The sequence below is a fragment of the Alternaria postmessia genome (assembly GCF_024291825.1).
Source record: "Alternaria postmessia strain BMP 2775 chromosome Unknown scaffold_18, whole genome shotgun sequence".
NCBI lineage: Eukaryota > Fungi > Ascomycota > Dothideomycetes > Pleosporales > Pleosporaceae > Alternaria > Alternaria postmessia.
Genome location: NW_026260091.1, coordinates 51,326 through 70,316, shown reverse-complemented (window position 1 = coordinate 70,316; position 18,991 = coordinate 51,326). Strand labels below are relative to the sequence as shown.

At 52.1% G+C, this 18,991-nt stretch overlaps 6 protein-coding genes across 6 annotated transcripts; 2 read left to right on the top strand and 4 right to left on the bottom strand.

Moving 5' to 3' along the window:
- Positions 1-643: 643 nt before the first annotated feature.
- On the bottom strand, positions 644-4,903 carry J4E82_003971 (uncharacterized protein; the record flags this gene model as incomplete). Its single annotated transcript, XM_051730254.1, has 1 exon — positions 644-4,903. One exon carries the CDS (start codon positions 4,901-4,903, stop codon positions 644-646), a length of 4,260 nt encoding a protein of 1,419 aa, XP_051589882.1.
- Positions 4,904-5,222: 319 nt separating this feature from the next.
- J4E82_003970 (uncharacterized protein) lies at positions 5,223-7,679 on the bottom strand (the record flags this gene model as incomplete). The annotated part of the gene is made up of 3 exons (XM_051730253.1): positions 5,223-5,559; positions 5,621-6,871; positions 6,988-7,679. 3 exons carry the CDS (start codon positions 7,677-7,679, stop codon positions 5,223-5,225), a joined length of 2,280 nt encoding a protein of 759 aa, XP_051589881.1.
- A 504-nt stretch (positions 7,680-8,183) lies between these two features.
- On the bottom strand, positions 8,184-9,873 carry J4E82_003969 (uncharacterized protein; the record flags this gene model as incomplete). The annotated part of the gene is made up of 3 exons (XM_051730252.1): positions 8,184-8,524; positions 8,583-9,459; positions 9,508-9,873. The coding sequence occupies 3 exons, from the start codon at positions 9,871-9,873 to the stop codon at positions 8,184-8,186; spliced, it is 1,584 nt and encodes a 527-aa protein (XP_051589880.1).
- A 2,306-nt stretch (positions 9,874-12,179) lies between these two features.
- On the top strand, positions 12,180-14,030 carry J4E82_003968 (uncharacterized protein; the record flags this gene model as incomplete). Its single annotated transcript, XM_051730251.1, has 1 exon — positions 12,180-14,030. The coding sequence occupies one exon, from the start codon at positions 12,180-12,182 to the stop codon at positions 14,028-14,030; it is 1,851 nt and encodes a 616-aa protein (XP_051589879.1).
- Positions 14,031-15,010: 980 nt separating this feature from the next.
- J4E82_003967 (uncharacterized protein) lies at positions 15,011-15,916 on the bottom strand (the record flags this gene model as incomplete). The annotated part of the gene is made up of 1 exon (XM_051730250.1): positions 15,011-15,916. One exon carries the CDS (start codon positions 15,914-15,916, stop codon positions 15,011-15,013), a length of 906 nt encoding a protein of 301 aa, XP_051589878.1.
- A 1,809-nt stretch (positions 15,917-17,725) lies between these two features.
- Positions 17,726-18,695, top strand: J4E82_003966 (uncharacterized protein; the record flags this gene model as incomplete). Its single annotated transcript, XM_051730249.1, has 3 exons — positions 17,726-17,969; positions 18,033-18,305; positions 18,361-18,695. 3 exons carry the CDS (start codon positions 17,726-17,728, stop codon positions 18,693-18,695), a joined length of 852 nt encoding a protein of 283 aa, XP_051589877.1.
- Between the last annotated feature and the right edge of the window lie 296 nt (positions 18,696-18,991).

Here is an 18,991-nt window from a genome sequence, read left to right as displayed (position 1 = left end):
GGGGCGGTTTATGGTCGCAACAACGAGTTGCGCTATCTCGCGGCGGCAACCGCGTCCCGCAAAGTCCCCTTGCCTGCCCACGTGCGTTCCCAACGCTAGGGTCAACCTCGGTTTATTGTCGAGGTTTTTCTACTTAGCAAACCCGATAGACCTAACATGTCGCTATAGGAGCACAACAAAGTCTTGGGATGGTAATCGTCAACATTCAGTACAACAAGCCTGATAGGCGAAGTACTCTAGCTCATGAACATATATGGGGTATCATTCCCCTTCTTACAAAGCTTTACCATAAGGGGGGTTTCCAGTATCCGATCCTACCAAAACACCAAGCAATGCAAAAGTCCACAGTAAACCCGCCATGACGCCGATCGCAGAGGTATGGTAAATCAATCAATCAAAAACCCTTCTTCCTCCTTCCTCTCTTCTCTCCAATCTGTCTCCTCCGCCCCTCTCTCTTCGAACTGCCGGGGTGATCTTCCCTCCACCACGCCTCTGGACGAATTTTGACATCCCAACCGCATTCTCCCAGGCCTCCTTGCAGGGCAATTTGGCGAATCTTCTGTGTTGCTGCAATACCTACTGGGGTGCGTTCGTCTGGCGCGAAGAATTCGCGCTCAGCGTCGCCCCGAAGCGCTGGGCTAAGTCAAGAGAAGAAGTACTTGGATTCCCGGAGACGGGATACGTCCCACCCACCTTTCTGTGGAACAGGTGGAAAGCTGAGCGGGATCCATACTTGAATTGTGCTCTTCTCGTGGCCGAGGCGAGACGGCGCCTTCTTCTTGGCTACACCGCCGCTTTGTGGGTCCTTTGCGAGATCTTGGGCCTCGTCTTCCACAACATCGATCGTTGACTCAGTGGTGGTGATAGCATCAACTTCATCACCCAATGCCTCATCCATAGTCTTTGTTTCCCTATCGGCAGACTGTTTGTCTTTAGACTCACCGAGCAGAGCGAGTCTGGCCGAGCGGAATGCCTTGGGGTCCTGGTCCGCAAGCCAGATGCTGGTCGGCGTGACCATCGCCTCGCCCTGTTTCCTCTCCTCGGCGTCTTCACTCTTCAGCAATTCCTGTCGCTTAGCCTCCAGTGCAACTTCCTCAAAGGAGGTGTCTCCGTATCGCTTACCACTTGATTTTGTGGTAGTACCCTTCTTCTGGCGACGCTTTAGTCTCCATTCTGTGATCCTCCGGCTGACCTCTGCTCCGTTGTAAAGAGTCGCTCGGTACATAGCACCTGCATAACGCGCAGAGAACTCGGCAGCAAGACGGTCGACAATATCCTCGCTATGCATGCGTACGAATGCGTCACGAAGAATGACGTTTAAATTGGGGATATCAGAAGCGTGTGTCCAAAAGCTGTCGTGGACAGCGGCGAAGTCGAGCCCCATCTCGCTGGCCTTCAACGCCGAAAGCAGCATATGGCTCGCGTCGAGAGAGTGGATAAAGTTGGGTGGAAATGCTTGAAGCTGCTTGCGTTTATCGACCTCATTATGCTGAGACCTCTTTGACACCGTAATGTTCTGAATCTTAGTCTTGATCGTCTGGTTACTTTCCTTCCTGTATGGCTGGACAATTGGCATCTTGAGTGGCGTTGTCCAAATGATGCTAGTCTGAAAGTTCTCCATGCCTTTGTTGAACTTGTTGAGCTGGGCTGCGGTAACCTTCTTTGGTGCCACAAACTTCGGGTCATACAACGCATTCGAAGGATCCAATCCTTCGAAGCGGTCTTTGATCCTTTTGACTTGCTCGGCAGTAATCGATGTCGTTATGCGTTCGCCACATTCCCCAAGCCAGTACTGAATCTCCTGAGCACCATTGAAAATTTTGCCCAGCGCGTCAAAGATCTTATGCGCAACATACAAAGCGACGGCACCAAGTCCCCGGACCTTGCTTGTAGGCTCGAAATGAGGGAACAAGTTACGTAGCTCGTCGTGTACCTGTTCTTTCGCTCCCATGAAGGTGACTCCGTAGACGTTAGTCATGACTGTTCGCTTGACAACTTTTCGCGTAATGTGGCCGTCAACAAAGGACGCTGTTGGAAGACCTTCGGCGGCGTCTTTTGCGACCATCTCTTTTACGAGTTCAGCAACACCAGTATAAATATCCTGCGGCCTGTCGGAGGGTTCAAGGTTGACCTGGCGAGCACCAGCATAGTCACCACCCAAGGCTGCGTAATGCTGAAGTCCATTACACGTTCCATCCTGGTGAACTGGAAACTGAGATACAAACCGAGTCGGATCGGGTAAGTCGAAAGCTCTTTTCAGCTCCATGCAACAGGCCAGACATTGCCAAGGATCTTCCGCCTTTACCCACCACCGTCTACCATCCAGTGGATTCGTCGCGGAATCGCGAATTTCGTCCAGGTTGTCCATTGTGAATTGTTCGCGTTCGCGTAGGCTAGCCTTGTCGTAACCGTAAAGATTGGCTAGATGAATCTTCAGCCATTGTAAACCCACAGTACCAAGCTCTTTGCCGTGCGCAAACTTGAGAAGTCCCCTTGAGAGATCAGACCCGATATGATTAAGGATGGGTGGGATCGGATATGCGCGGCCTCGGAAGTCGACGCTATGAGGGAAGAACATTTTCTTTTCGTTCAGGTATGCTCGCGCTGTCTCCAATTGAAAATTCTGGAAACATCGCTGTGAGTGAAGACCGCCGATGTGATTCTCGTATTCCTTCAGAGCTTTGCTCCATTTCGCTCGTTCCTGGACTGACGCGTTGGCTGGAGGTTCTTGGGGACGCGTGTAGTTGGTAATGGAATCTTCTCCAACGAGAGCCCCAATAGTCTCTCCCGAGTTCCAGGCACGAGCCATGACTTCAAAAACGGGGGCATTGATCTGCCAAGGTACTCTGCCAAGCACGTCGAGGCCAGCCATCACCTTGGACATGTCACCATTTTCTATGGCTGACCGGGCATAGGCTTTCTGCGCACTGTCACCGACTTTTTGACGAATGACTTTTTGCGGGATAGTGTAGTATCCGCCATCTTCGTAACTAGACCATGGTTTCGGTTCGACTACCATTGGCAGCCTGACAGTCTGGATGCTATGAACAGAGTCGGTTCGCAGTTTGGTAGCGAGCTCATGGTGCGGCACAAGGTAGCCAACCTTCTTGCCGTTACGATAACCGACTGCGTGGTGGAAGGCGGCCATACTGCGGGATATCTGCTTCCCTGTCCGTGGATCCTTTGCGGTGACGGTGAGGGTTGCAGATTGAAGCAAGAGCTCCAAGCAGAAGGCTCCAAGCTTTGTTCGTACCCCTAGTGGTATGTCGGCCTTCTCGAGTGGATACGATGTCTTCAAAGGTGGTAGGCTGGAAGGCGCCTCCCGGGTCTCCTTGGAAAGTTGATTGATCAAGTTCGTACGAGTCTGCTTGCGCTGCTTTCTCAGGAAAGCGTCTCGCCGAGCCCACGAATCAGCGTCGAGGTATTCCTCGATATCGTTACCAACGGCAATAGACAGGGCCGATATCTTGTAGGCAGAATTGTCTTCATCCTTGCCCTTCACTGCGGCCTGGGTAGCCCGAGCAACGGTGATTGCCGCAAGCTTCTCAGGCTTGCACCTTTCCAGCCAGACACCGTAGGCGGCAACCTCGTCACGCGCCGTGGACTTGGTGGAATCGGACAGAACCTCCTTGGCCTGTTCGATACGCTTTTTGAACAGCGGCACGAGGGCGGAGTACCAGCCGTACATGATGGCCTGGATAGGCTTGCTGTTCATGACGCCATAGACGCCCACTTCTTGTAGTTTCTCGTCCTCGGCTTTCCATCTCCTGACTGCGGCCTCGATGCCATCCTGTTCCATCTGTAGTTGGCGTGCGTATGCGTAGGCCTGGTCCTTCTCTTCCTGGGTTCCTGGCATATCGTGCGGGTACGGAACGCGGGCCTCATCGTCGAAAATGGTAAGAGCTTGTTTCAGCGAATCCAGACCCATGCCCTTCTGCTTGACTGGTTTGATCGGCTGTGATGGGTGGGATACCAGGCCGTGTTCGATAAGGTTCTTGCGACCCAAGGGCGTGCTGACATGGAGATGCTGAACTTGGTCGACGGGCGGAGGTTCTTGGAAGGATTCTGGTTGTAGGCGGATCAACAGATCCCACTCCTCATCGGAGAACTCGGGCGAGGCGTTGATTTGGTCGAGGATGTCTTCGCCGTATTCCCGTGCCGTGGCGATGTATTCTCGTACTGCGGCCTCGTCGTCACCCTCTTCCAGAAAGTTCATGGCCGATCGGATCAGGGTAACAAATGTCTGCGCGTTTGGTGGGACATCTTTGGCTAGCATGTGGTCATTGCACCAGGTCTCAATCTTCTTCATGCTCTCCACACCAGGATCGAGCTGGCCGAGGTCGAGCAGCGTCTGCAAGTAGGCGTTGTGTGCGTCGATGAGTTCTGGCGCATCCTTGTTGTAGACGGTGGCAAGGCGGTCGATAATGATGGCGGCCCGGTCCAGACGCCCGACGCGCAGACATGCGTATAGGTTCTGGTGCAGCTCGACGAGGTCACCGACGAGGCCGTCGCGGGGACGCAACGCAGGCAACGCAGTCAGCGAGTCTCGGACGACGAGGGGATTCTGAGGGTCCCATCGCGGCATGCGAGAGAGGTCGGGAGACTGGACTTGGCGCCCGAAGGATTGCGCAAAGGGATCGAAGGAAAGCGGCGAGGAAGGTGGGGGATGCAGTTCGGCGGATGTGGCGAGGGAGCGTGTCTCGTGCCGTATGGACAGTGAAGAGGGCCGTTGCCGCTGCCGTCGACTCGAGTCGTGTGTGTTTGTCGAGGATGCGGAAGGTGCGTACGAGGTCCTCCGTGACAACGCTGGGCAGAGCCATGGCAGCGTTAATTGGTCTGAAAGGGTCGTGGGCGTCCTGAAGGCATTTCTGCGGAGTTTCCGCCCTGCGGCTCGCGAGAGCATTTTCCTAAGAGCGTCCGGACCAGTGCAAAGTCTATGGGGGGTATCAAACGAACAAACAAAGAGAAACAAAAGCAAGACTTGTAAACGCCAGAAGACAACTAGAGGAAATCGTGCAGTTGCAGCGAGAACTTGGGGCGGGCGTGTAGTTGCCTCGTGGTTGAAGATCCTCCATGGAAATTTTGGCCGACCAAATCCATGCCAGCGTCATCACCGAAGAGGCATCGCTAGCCTTGGCAGCGTTTTCGCCTGATTACATAACACTACAGCATAGTACTTTTTTGTTTTTACAGCTACAAACTTCGCAATACTAGTCTTCGCGCTATGCCTCATCCGCGACAATGGTGGGCTTGGTGATGGTCCGCTCCCTCGTCGACGTCGCCACAGCAGATAGTGCATCCTCGATCAACTTCTCCAATTGATCATCAATCGGCGCATCAAACATCTCCACCTCTCTGCTTTCATCTTCGACCCAGTCGCCATCATCGTCCTCTCCAAAACAGAACAAGTCGCTTGCTTCACCCCCGACAACCTTCTTGTGCTTACCTTTGGGTATCTTGCAGCCACCAACCTCCTTGCGGAATATGTCTGCGTACTCTCTTGCCACAGTGGATATGTTTGCCGGAGCAATTTGTTGTCCGTCATAGAGAAGCTGGGGTCTAAATGTGGGTGTACCAAGTCAGTCTGTGTCTTACCTACAGGTCGCACAGGAGTACTTACAGGTGAGGGATCTCGGGAAGATCGCCGTTGAAAGGTAGCGCCTGATGCAGCGGCATTGTGTCTGGAATGACGGGTGTTTCGGAAGTTTGAGGAGACTGAGGTGGTGTATCGGCGCGCAGAAATGGTGCATCTGTCTCCAACGGCATGGCAGGTGTTTCTTGACCGTCTCTGGGCAATACAGCAGAGAACTCCTCGGGGACGTGGTACAACTCGTTATGAATCGTGACCAACGCATTGGACGTCGTCGCAGGATAAAGCAGCGAATAGCCGCGCGCGCGCATGAACTCAAGCATGTACTCGGTCCATGCGGGCAGTGTCTCGGATACCAACTTTCCCCGAGATGTCGTTTTGGCTGATTGCTGATGCTTGACCACACGATTGCCGAGGAACGAATGCAGCTCTGCCCACTTGTCTCCTAACAACAATGCCGCGTGGCTGTTTGGAGCCTGCCACATGAAAGGCACGCTCTTGGCACCTTGATGCAGCTTCTTGTATCGGTCAGTGTGCATGTCGCCTGTCGACGGGGGTTCCAACTTCGTCTTGCCATCGAGGAGCACCGCTGGCAACTCTAGACTAATACCCATGAGATTGTCATTGTCCTCTGCGCCGTAGGTCGAGTACTTGTACTCCAACAAGGCGTATTTGACAAAGTGGAAGTACTGTGGCGACAGCTGCGCTTGCGAAGAGAGTAATAATACGTGTGAGTTGATCGTGTTGGTGGGGTAAAATAACTCCAAGAAGCGAATTGCAGAGTCCTCCTGGTTATGGCGATGGTTTGAGATGCGGCGTCTGATACTGAGTCCGCTCCCTGCCATGGGATTATCATTATGTGGGGGCCATTTGAAGCTTTCAATGTGCTCTTTTACTGAGATGTCGAGCTCGGCTGGCAGCTCGACGGTGATACGAGGCGGTCTCAGACCACTGTAATCGGCGTCTTTGATTGATTTCAGTAATCGCAGAACGCTGGAAGAGTCTGGTGGTACTTGGATGAGAATGTCTACGGTAGGATCGTGCCAGTGCCTGAGTGAGCCAGCATCGAGCCGTGAGACCCAAGCAAAGTCCTCCAATCTGTCTTTTGGTACTTCAATGAGAGGCATCTTAAGCACTCCCGTTTTGGTTCGCATGCCTCGGACAAAGAACTGGTCTTCTGAGACGGAATCGTCGATGATGGCTGCTTGAGGATGGAGAAAGCTGCTGATGTGCTGCATAGCACCCATCACGGCCGTCTCAGCGCGTACATCGGTACTATACCTGCAGGCAACATTCTAGTTAGCCATGGCCGTTTATGCACGAGTTTTGAAGCTTGGAGCTGCTCATGCGACTGCAACATAACCCTGAAGTACTTGAGAACAATTTGAGGTACATACTCCATGTAATCCGGTCGCGCATCGTGCCATACAGCAGGACACTTGACCTTGTCTATCCCGTTTATCTCTAGCAGATCGTCTACTGGTATATCTTCCCTGCCCATGAAAGCCGCATGTACATGGTTCCTGTTCCATTGCGACATCTCGCATACCATGGGCAAAAGCGTCGATGCACTCTTCAAGCTCGACATTGCGAATAGTATGTTTCTGTTCTTCTTCTCATAGCCACCCGTTGCCGAGGCGGATGAGCGCAGTGAGCTGGCGAGGCGGAAGAAGCGTATCTGTCCATCGTATGTACGAGGGACCGCCTCTCCATGCCTTGGTTTCTGTACGCCCGGTGGCGCTCCCGTGGGTTCGTCGTCGCCGTCCGCGCTCGGCTTCTGATATGTGGATGTGATTGGCCGTCCTCGATATCGTGGCTCGTCCGGCTCTTCGTAGTCGTCAGAGCCGCTGAGGAAGCAGTAGTACAGCAGGAACAAGCCCACTACTGCAAGCAGTATCCTCCGCCGCCGCCAGCGAAACGTGTGGCTCCAGCCTGACCAGCTGGAATGCCGCGCGGGTTTGTATCTATGGTCATCGTCTTTCTTGCCCAGCTCTTCATCGCCCGGAAGTATCGCCTTCCGATACATGCTGCCCCGGACGAAGCTATCTGGCAACCACCCCTTGTCTGTGGCGCGTCTCGTCGCTACCATTCAGCGTGCTCGGTCATGGCGATGTAGGGACAAGTGTCGCGTGCGGTTCTACGTGCGGCCGGTGCGGGAGCTTTGCGAGATTCTGCGTCTCACGCTGTCGGAGCCAAAAAATGCGGCGCAAAGGTTCAATTCGATTAAATGGGGGAGAGAAGCAGCATGACAAGAGCTTCGACGAAAGGCCAAGCGCGTGTCAAGGGCAGTGCAAGAGGCCATATTGGAGATGCGATAACCTCGATTGTCCTTCCGGGAACCACATCCCTGCAACGCATCATCCCGCTCGCCTATGACTGACTGCCGACGCCTTCGTCATTGCTCACAACAACCACCTCATCTCGACTATATTTCAAGACAGCTTTTCCGGCCTGGCCCTAGACCTTTGAGTCGGAGCTCGTCACAGCGCTATCACATCAAAAACCTTAACACCATTGCCGAGCTTTGCGCACGCCAAATGCCATTTAGATTAATCAATACGCCCACACTGCATTAATCTACGAACACAGCCGCTTACGCCTTCTCAAACTCGGCCAATCGCTCATCTGCTGCCCTAAGAGCCTCCCGCAGAATCTGCTCGTTTCGAGGTTTGAAGAGAATCTCGTAAGGTCGGCACATCGTCACCAAACTGGTAGGGTCTGAGCTGCCCCTGACAGGATGCACGTCCACCTCCGATTTCTGTACTAGCTCAAAGCTGTTCAGCGTCCGCAGGAAGACAAGGTACAACTCGCGATTGGCTAACAATGAGCCTGCACACATTCTGTAACCTAGGCCATATGTATGCAGCGGGGCGTCGGGTTGCTCTAGCCAACGCTCAGGACGGAACTCGTCCGGATCTCTCCAAACTTCGGCATCTACTCTGCAGTCAGCATCGCTGTCTCTAGTGTAGGGGAACCAGGGAGGACGACGCACCCATATTACATGCCCATGCATTCAGATATACTGTACTGCCTGCGGGGATGAGCTTGCCCTCATACATGATATCCTTGACTGTCGCTCGCGGAAGCGCTAGGCGTAGTACAGTGTAGTACCGTAAGCACTCTCTAACCAGTGCGACAACATACTCACACTTTTGGTCATCGTACGCATCCGCTAGCGGCTCGTCTTCCGAGTAGTACTTCCGGATCTCCTTGATAGCCTTTTCTTGGATATCCGGCCTTTGAGCCAGCAGCGCCACACTCCACTGAACGAGGGTAGTGATGGTGTCTAGACCGCCAGACAACATCGTCAGGCTGATCGACGTCAACTCCTCCTTGTTCAACGCGGCTTCCTTGTCTTGGATAATGTTTGCCTGGATACACGTTTTGTGAGTACCCTTCTCCATTCGTTCGTCCAAATCGCGATTCAGCTTCGTTAGGTAGACATCTCGTCTGTTTCGGTGCTCTTTCGCAGACTTGGTGCCGAAGCTGAAGGGATTGAGTCTCAAGATGGGAATGTAGTCCTGCAAGTTTCCAGTCGTACTACGAAATTTCGAGATAGCGGCTTCGACCTCGCAGATCTCGTGAAACATTGGATCATGTCGACTACTCATCCTTGTACCCCAGTTGAGGGTCAGAGCGAGCGAAAGTGAAAGGCGCTCAATCATGGGCATGGGGTTTACACCAACGGTACCAGCATGGCCTGACTCAAACCCGTCTTTTACAAATTCCTTCGTTTCAAGGTCGAGGTGGTCGATGTATGTCGCAATCGAAGGTTTGTTGAGTGCCGAGGCAGCACCCTTCCTCCTGCGCTTGAGCGAATCATTGAATGGCGACGTCCCGATTGTCGTACCGGCTGTGTTTGAGAGCACCTGCTGTTAGTTAGCGAAGCAATGGAGCGCCCTTACTGTTCAGCTCACCTTGTGGAAAGTCCAAAATACGGGTCTGGAACTCAGCGCCTGGCTGTTCCCACCAAAGATTTTCTTCGCGGCTTCCGCGCTGTTGACCACAATTACTGGCTCATTTCCAAGCTGTATCTGGTACACAGCGCCAAAAGTCTTGCTCCATTCACGATACTTCTCGGCCGCATTAACCTTGATGTCTGGAATGTTGCCCACCAAGGGCCAGTTGGTCGGTCCGGGAAAACCCTTGATTCGTCGGGAGTATCGCACGTATTCGTTCCCAATAACATACAATATGGGAATGCATATTATCAACAAGAACAACGAGCGAGCTGGGTGTTCCAGAAACTGGGACGAGAGCAGTGGTAGGATGATGGAAATCATGGCGCTCGCTAGTGGCTCCTTGCGACGCTTGCCGAAAACAACAAGATGTTCGAAAGGTTGTTGCGAGCCACAAGTTGGAATTACGCTTTAGTTAGCGGAAGGCCGGTCATTTTATTTGTCTACCATTCCTCAGCCATGGCGGGCTCCCCAGACTTTACGTGAAGCGTGGCCGGCTCATGCGGGGAAGTCGCACCGTTCGTTGGGGACAGCGGAATTAGGCCACTAAAAGTGCGGAACAAGAGCGCGGAACCATTGTTGTGCCATTCTCTGGTGCTGCTAACGCCTTCAGCGGCTTGCTGAACCTGCCACATACACAATTCGATACAGAAACAAGTCTCCGGGCCACTGATGTGCGAATGTTGTGCAATGTCATCACCGCTTGCCACTTTTCTTCAATCCGTCGGCCCCGCATCGCCTTCTAGCCCTCTGTTCTATCACTACCGCTCCTGGCTGATAGTCATCCTCAAGGGATAAATCTCGTAGAATACGCTGCTATTATGGGGTGTTCTACTTACATAGTAACACCGTTGAATTGCTCAACGAATACCTAAGTATTAACTTACCGACAATTCGCGAATAAGGCTAACCTTTTCCTTACTTCAATACAGCGAAAGAGAAAATGCTTCGGCCAGAACGCAGTCTCGGCCCTCAGAGCGACGAGGCCGTCCTAACAATGAGAGACTCTGATGGAATAGATGGCAAGAACGATTTCTGGGTTATCAACTTCGAGATATAACCATACTGGAAGCGTCGTAGCAACATCAGCGCGGGTACCCAAACGAAATTCACGTCCAACTCGGCGTCTGTCACAGTCAACAAGAAGCACAGTCTTCTCAGAAATGAAGTCATGATGCGATAACGTCAATGGAATATCGGTTTGGTGGTTCAAGATCCTTGGCTTCTAGGGGTAGGCCGGATTGAACTGCGTCGGTTTGAAAAACTGATTATTGTACAACTTCTGGACTTGATGAATGAACGAGGACCTATCCGAAAGAACCTGAATGTTAGTGATATTAATGAGACAGAACAACCCGATGGTGATATACTTTGATGTATGAGCATCTGTGTTTAATACTGATTTTCTTACATAATGAGGCCTGACGCCACCAAGTTGGGAGGCAAAGATGGCAGAGATTCACAGGAACATGAGTAAGCCCAGTGCGCCGAATAAGTTCGGTCGGTTTGGAACGCTAGATGATAACGAGGAGCAGACCCATCTTGAAACCAGGATTCATTTTAGACATATGGCTTTCTCTCTTGATACACATTCATAGAGGTGTGTAATGCCTGTTGAATTTGCACTGAGAGACTAGGAGAGATACAGATGACCTTCACTACCCAGGTATGATGTAAAAACATGCACATACCGTTGACGATACACGCATGACTTGAAGGTGTCTCGATGTGTTTCGAAGCTAAGGCCGAATCACACGAGTGACGACGGGATAACTTGGCCATATCAATGAGACCTTTTGAAGCACGGCGCATTTCAAGTCCAATCATCAATTTCCCCAAACCAAATGCTTTTCTCTTGCATGCGATCTCCAAGCTTCTCCTATGCCTTTGAATTGCTAGTGAGCTCTTGCGACATGTTCCCGTGAACTTGTAACAGATGATTGCCAGCGTAGCATGTAAGGCAACATGTTGGTTACGAATGTACAGCCATCCCAAGCCACCTCCAAGCCTGTAGAAGCCTGGAAATAATTCCATGACGTCTAGAAGCTATGGAAAAGTGAAAATTGCAGCTGCATAATCCCACTCACCTCGCAGATACTGAGAAGTACAGGATAAACACATGATGGGTAGATGGCAGCGAATCATGAGTGTCCTGTTACCAAGTCTGGAAAGCGACATCGCTGTCGCAAATCGCGGCCCGCAACACGTGTGTAATGCGCTGCCAGGAGGAGCTGATGTTCAAACACGTAGTTGAGCCGCACATGGTACATGCAACAAACGTTGTGGGGGTTTGCAGGCTGCAGTCGCGAACGCATTCCATAGCCTCAGTGACCCCACGAGCTCCCAACGCAGACTGATCACAAGACACTGTGAGTGCCATTATAATCAATGAGTATCTTGAGCGACGGGCCGACGCAACGGTTGTCATGGGCGTTCGTCGAACATATGAGACATCGCTCTTCACGATAGGTGTAGGCACTTGATACGATTACTCTATATCTTCAGCCCTTCTTCACATTCTCAAATCAAACTCCTCTACATATTAGCACCAATACTCCCTCTCTTCCCCCAATCTTCAAATCTTATAAGACAAGTACCATATCAGCCCTACACGAAGCATCAGCGATCACATGAAGGAACCTCCGCGACAGGCGGAGCCATCACTTCGTCAAATCGAGCACGATCCTGGTGATATGTTTGCCGAGCGACACTCCTATATCCCATCAAATACAGACAACAATCGCAGCTACTTCGAGGACAGTCCCAGAAACCTGGAATCCTCGCATGGCTACCGTGAGTCTTGCGGCCAGCATTACGGGACTGCAAACGACCTCAGCCAATCTCACACGCCGAACATCGGATTCGGTGCGGAAGATTTTAACTCGTATGATCCATGTGCTTCGATGCAGACAACGGGCAACATTTACAGCGATAATAACCTCCGGCTTCAACGTGGCGTCGAGAACTATGTTGAAATGACGAGCCCAAACTATCGAAAAGGCGAAGTCAGAACAAAAGATTCCCCTTCTGCATATTCAATGCACCACCGGTCTAGTTCCGCAGAAGTTCCCTCGCTCGCACCTATGCCATTGTCCAGGAACAGCAGCGCACCACCGCAGGCGGCAGGTCAGCATTATGGGCCATTCCGTGGTTACTTCCAGAATTCCGAGGAAGCGAAGGAATACCGTCGTAAGAAAATGCGGTTCAACCGTGAACCGTGGAGAGAACCTGCTAACGATCCAACCATCGAGCATGTCGAGCGCAATCGTAACATTAACGTAGAGCGCATCTACAACGCCATGATCTGCGGAGATTACGCCAGAGATAATGCTGGATCCACCGCACTCAAGAGATGGGTTGAAGAACCACACTACCAGTCGGATTTAGTAGAAGCTTACGCCCACAAGGTGTTCGATTGTTTAATCGAGCAGGTGAAGATGGGCTTCCGCGGGTGGCAGCAGAATGACTACGTTAACGACGAACGCAAGGGTGAGGACGAAGACAAGGACACCAACTGCGCCGGCCGTTTGGATAATATCGTCGAAGCTCTCCGGCTAGAGAAGACGATTTGCGAGAACGTCATGTGCTCAGCTTGGCAAATCCGCATGTTTGTCAACGCGCCCAAGGCATACTCTAAGCGCAAGGACCAGAACCGGGTGGGCAACAGCAAGAGGCCGAACGCCAAGGGTAGCTGTGTAGTGGGAGATCACCTCCGGGCATCGAAGAGGTCCCGGACCGTCGCTGCTTCACGGAGGAGACATACGCGAAATCACTCGTCAGCAGCCTCTGAGACGCAATTGTCTCTTGATACCACGCCACAACAGGCTTTCGAATCATCAGGACTTCCGTACTTGACCTCGCAGACGATGCATCGCGTTGCATTGAGCCCCCCACCTACTTTTCTGGCACCTCAGGCACCGTCGATGCATCCCTCACCTCGATCCCTCCATGCCCACAACACATCTGCGGCGTTGCCGTCCACACCACCACTGCGGGTGCAGCCATATAACTATCACTCCCAGCACATCTCGCGAAGACTTTCTGTCTCGCCAGGACAGCAATCGCCCGTCCTGCCCCCATCGCAGCCACTGAATCGCTCCATAGTGTCGGTCAGCCCTGACGATACGAAGCCAACAAACATGAACATGACCTCATGCCTCCGTCCTTGGAATCATGGTATATCCCCAGGTTTAGCTCCGCCCAGCAATTTCGCATACGCCGACCAAACCGGTATTTCAGAGTTTCCGGGGATCGAGCACTGGCAGCATAATGTGCAACCATTTTCCACAGAAGACGCACTCAGCAATGCAAATCTTTTCGCACAACATCCTGAGATGGGCGTATGTCTCGCCGACATGGAGCTTTCACCGACATACGCCGTGGGCGATGCTGCGGGGGAGGACGTCTTTAGTTTCTGGCAGCACCAAGACGATGTGCAAAAAATGACGAATGCTCCAAGCCACCGCCAGAATCAGTCTTAAGGCTTAGGAGCAAGTACTGCCATTGGACCTAGCAGCCATACATCCCAGTATTCGCAAACGCTAGAAAGTGCATCTGAATTTCTAACGTGCTTCCCTGTTTTTCTTGTACAACAGTACGTTGACCACCTGGATAGTGTGGTCACTTGTATCGATCGTTTGTTGTTAGGTATACGTTGATGTGGTATATAATAGTGGTTGTTTTTCTGTATGAATGCGATTCTCAGTCGATGTTCATCTGATGATGGAGTCAGCGGCGCTTCAGCGGCGTTGAATAGTCGTGTGGATGATGATGGAGCGGACATCATCCGTGGGGGCGTGGAAGCTCTATTCTTATGTTGTAACTTATTGTTAGCATGTATTGTAATGGACCCCATATATGGTACCCATGGTTTCGCTGGTCTCTAAGTAAATTCGAACGGGACGCGTCGTTCGGCGTCGATGACGTCATTAATATAAGCGCAAAGCCGCCCGCTTTACAGCTTCCATATCTCTCGGTCTTTCATCATCGTGACTGACAGAACAAGCACGTCAATATGGTTCCAATACCACACCCGGAATGGACTCAGCAAATTTAGCGACCAAAACACATCGAAAAGCCAGACAAGCTTGCACACGCGAGAATTATTTCTTGTCCTATGCAACTATTCCGGTCTCAAGCAGCTTCCCAACCATATTTGGTCGATGAGATCGTCCGAATACATATCGTGGACGACAACCGGTAATAACCCACATTGTGGAAGCAGAAGACATCAATTCAATCACATTGAATAAAATCACGAAGTTAGTGGCTATGTATTACCCGAGGACATTACAGGCAAGGCGCAATTGAAGATTTTACAGCCTCGCTCAAGCGAGCAAATAATGTGCATCATTGAATTGTATATTTACAACAGAATCGAACAGTAACTCTAACCATCTCCTCGCCCAATACAGGAATTTTGTCTATCGTACTTGTCTTACAGATCATATGTCAAGATCATCTAGACGCGGAAAGCACGGGGGTGGGCGCGCTGAGCGGCTACCATGCGGCGGACCTTGTCAGCGACACCAGTGCCGGCGTTGGCGCGGAGCCAGGTGATGAAGGTGTCGATGGTGAAAGACTCAGGGAGGCTGGAGTCGGAGCCAGAGTCGGAACCACCAGTGGCCACAGGGGTGGCGGCCTCCTCAGCGGCAGTAGGGGTAGGGGTAGCCTCAGGAACCGTGCTGGAGGGGGCAGCAGAACTGGCAGCAGGAGCGGAAGAAGCGACGGGTGAAGCAGAAGCGCTGGGCTTAGCAGAAGCTGAGGGAGCGGGAGACGATCCGCTGCCAGAACCGGAGCCACCGCCCATGGTGAAGTCGATGCAGGACTCGTAGGTCTGGTCGATTGAGGGAGCGTCCCAGAACCACTGAATGACACAGTCACCCTTGTTGGCGCACTCGGTGCTGACATCGGGCATGGTGATGTCGAAAGAGGTCCAGTCAGGGTGCTGAGACATGGGAGAGGAGGTAAGGGCATACTCGTCCCAGCTGATGAGGGGCTTGCCGATGACTTTGTCGGTGGCGATGTTGACGATGGAAACGTTGGCAACACCGTCGTGGGGCGCGCGGATTTCGACCTTCATGGGGATGACCTGACCAGCGGTGTACTCGAAGATCTCACCAGCGTCAGAGAAGGGAACACCCTTGCACTGCCACATGCGGCAGTCAGGGTGGTCACCCTGGAGGTTCTGGAGAGCACCCTGAACGTTTCCGTAGTGGTCCGAGGACTGGGTGTTGTAGACCTGGTCACCACAGGCAGCCTTGAGGCCATCGCCGGGCATACGGGGAGCAGGCTCGCTGATGAAGCCGTGGGCTGCGACGGAAGAGGCAAAGCCGGCAATGGCGGCGGCGACGGTGTAGGACTTCATTGTGATGGTTGATGGGTTGGTTGAGAAGAGTGAGAGTTGCTGTAAAGATTGACTGAAGCCTGGCTTCTGTGAACGAGTGTAATGAATGAGTGTGTGTTGAAAGAACGAATGTGAGGTCTCAGACCTAAGATGCACAAAGAAGCTGTAGTTGGAAGTGAAGAAACTGTTGTTTGATGGGAAGGAAACCGAGAGTACCAAGAGAGCTATATACAATACGACAACATGGCACTATTCCTCTTCACAACTCAATCTGTGGGCCGTGTCATTAAACATGCGAAACAAGTCCCCGATGGATTGCAGCCTCGAACAACGCTTGACTGTGCCCCCGATTCAAAACGACTCCGATGCCCTGCCTGTTCCTGAGATGCCAGACGTGGCGTGGGTCTTCTTGTCATGCTTGAATCGTTACTCCACCAGTCATAAGAAGCCTGAGCGCAGCTAAGATGGCAGGGTGCTGTTCGATACTGCGGGCCAAGCAAACATGTTCCCGCGACAGCGGCCACCATGCCTGTTGACAGGACACCATCCGGTTCTCGTAGTTGTCTAGCTCGAGACAGCAGTATAGACGAGCCGGCTTACCTGGTTGAAGCGCCCATGATCCCGGGTTGAAACGGTCGCGAACGTGCGGTGGGTTTCAGGTGTCCCGAGGCTTAATGCAAGGAACGGAAACGAGATTGTGGCGTGTCCCCACCAACCTGGTTGGCCGTATTGCAGGAGCTTCAACTGCGTCATACACAGCAGTACCGCGCGCTACCTTTTTGGCGATGCATCAAGCGCCATATGAGGCGTTGAAGATATCCTCTTTGCGGTTGATGAGGGCTGCAGAAGTTGCAGTGAGCTGGATCGGAAGGGGTCACCAACCAGCTCTAGCCCATCGGAGATTGGTGGGGTCGCTCAATCTCGCATGTGACGATGCTGAGTCAACGCCATCCTTCGTCAACACAACGCGTTCATCTCCGAGGTTGCTTCGCCACACAGTTGAACAAGAACGCTGAACTCATCTTCAGCCGATGCGACAAATGTGGAGAGTGGTTAAAGAACGCGCAGCTTTGTTCAAGGGAAGGCTCGATGGCTGCCATGACATCTACTAGGCTGCCGCTTCTGTACCATCCAACCGGATGCTGCCCCTCTGCATCCGGCCGACGGCTCTGTTTGCCAACTACAGTACTTGTTGAAGATGTGCAAGCGCTTGTCTACGGGTAGTTTCTTGAGAGATGCGGGGAAAAACGATGCTAAGGAAGCTTAACTGTACCCTATAATAGCCTCAAGCCCATGTTTACACCATCAAGTCCCATCGGAATGTAAGCCGCCTAGCGATCAACCATGCAGCTGAAGTCGCTTCCGTCTTTAGTACTAGTCTATCACGAGAGATCTAGATTTTCAGTCACAGGGACATAAGCTCTTCATGGGGTATTGTTTGGAGGATCCTTTTGGGAACACAGTGGTGACCAAGGAAGTGGTCATGCCTATGTACACATGAAAAACACATGTATATTGCTACTCATGACCAGCACATAGACTCTGTCAAACCTCTTAGTTCTACTATCAAACGTTCATTGATAGCATCACGCTAGTGGCCGGAGAACGGGAATGTCGCGATACCGTGGTCTCGATTGAATGCGGAGTCGACAGAGACATGTATCGAAGACGGAATCAACCCGGCATTCAACTCACGAGACACGTTAGCCGCGGCTATACCATATGCAACTCCAACTTGTTGGGTTGATTAAATACTGAGCAAGAGCTGTCGCTATACGATGTGCGCAATCTCATTCCTCATCGCTACAAACATCCACAGTGCTCTTTACGATGACCAGTCACGACTACTCTTCAACTACCGTGAACCGACATCAAGATGCGCATTATGATTCCGAAGAGAAGCTGCGTTATGAGCTTGCCAAGACGGTTACGCTCACTCCAGAACTCTATGAGCGCTTGTTTCTAAACCCGAAGACGCGAGTATCGGGGGACCTTCGTTCACGGTTTGGAAACCCAACGCCAGTGGGTGTGTTGGGCTTCTCGATTGCCGTTATGCCACTTGCGTGTGCCTTCAGTACGTCTACTATCATCTCAACACCCTCGCGTCTTGCTTCCATGTGTCTGACAACAACCGTAGTGGGCTGGCAGGGCTCGGGCGGTCTCAGCGTCGCGACTGGGACAGTGAACATATTTTTCGGCGGTATGCTCCTTATCCTCGCAGGTATTGGAGAGTTCCTACTTGGGAACACATTCCCAATGATGGTATTCCTCGGATATGGTGCGCATTTCTTTGCTTACGCAACAACATTCGTTCCCGCTTTCAACTCGATTGGATACTTCAACCCGGATGGAAGCGGCACTGGCAGTCCTGGCACGTCGAACCAGACATCAGTATTTCTAGCAAGTTATGGTAAGTGAGCGCAGGTTTCCAAGGCGGTGTGTGAAACTGATCTGGCACCCAACAGCGTTCTACCTCATCGTCATGTGCATTCTATCCTTCATATTCCTCCTCGGCTCGTTACGCGTCAACGTCGTGTTTGTCCTAATTTTTATGTTTGCGACAATCGGGTTTGGTCTCGGCGCTGGGGCCTTCTTCAACCTTTCCAATGGAAATGCTGTGGTTGGAACGAGGTTGGCTACGGGTACAGGTGCTTGCTTCTTTGCGGCTAGCGTACTAGGCTTCTACTTCTTGCTGGCTCTGATTATTGCGATCATGGAGTTGCCGGTGCCGGACCTGCCTGTATGCGACCTGAGTATGGTGATCAAGGCGAGGCCAAGAGGTGTGATCAAGGAAGAGTGATGGGTGTGGGATAGATGCAGTCAAAAAGCTCGTGACAATGCGGCCTGCTACTGTTCAAGGTACTATAGCCGGTAGGCGGCTCGTCGTGTTATAGTTTCAAATGTCATGATGTTCAATGAACAGAGGATTGGTTCGCTACAGTTACGGACGGTCATGGCTGGTGTTCATGCCTGCAGTGTGCTAAGCGCCTCAGCGCATCGCTTCGGTGGGGCACGCGCAAGTGCTCAGCGTCCCGAGTCTTTTTTACCTTCTCCACTTCTACACCTCTAATTTTGACCTGCAGGATCACGACATAT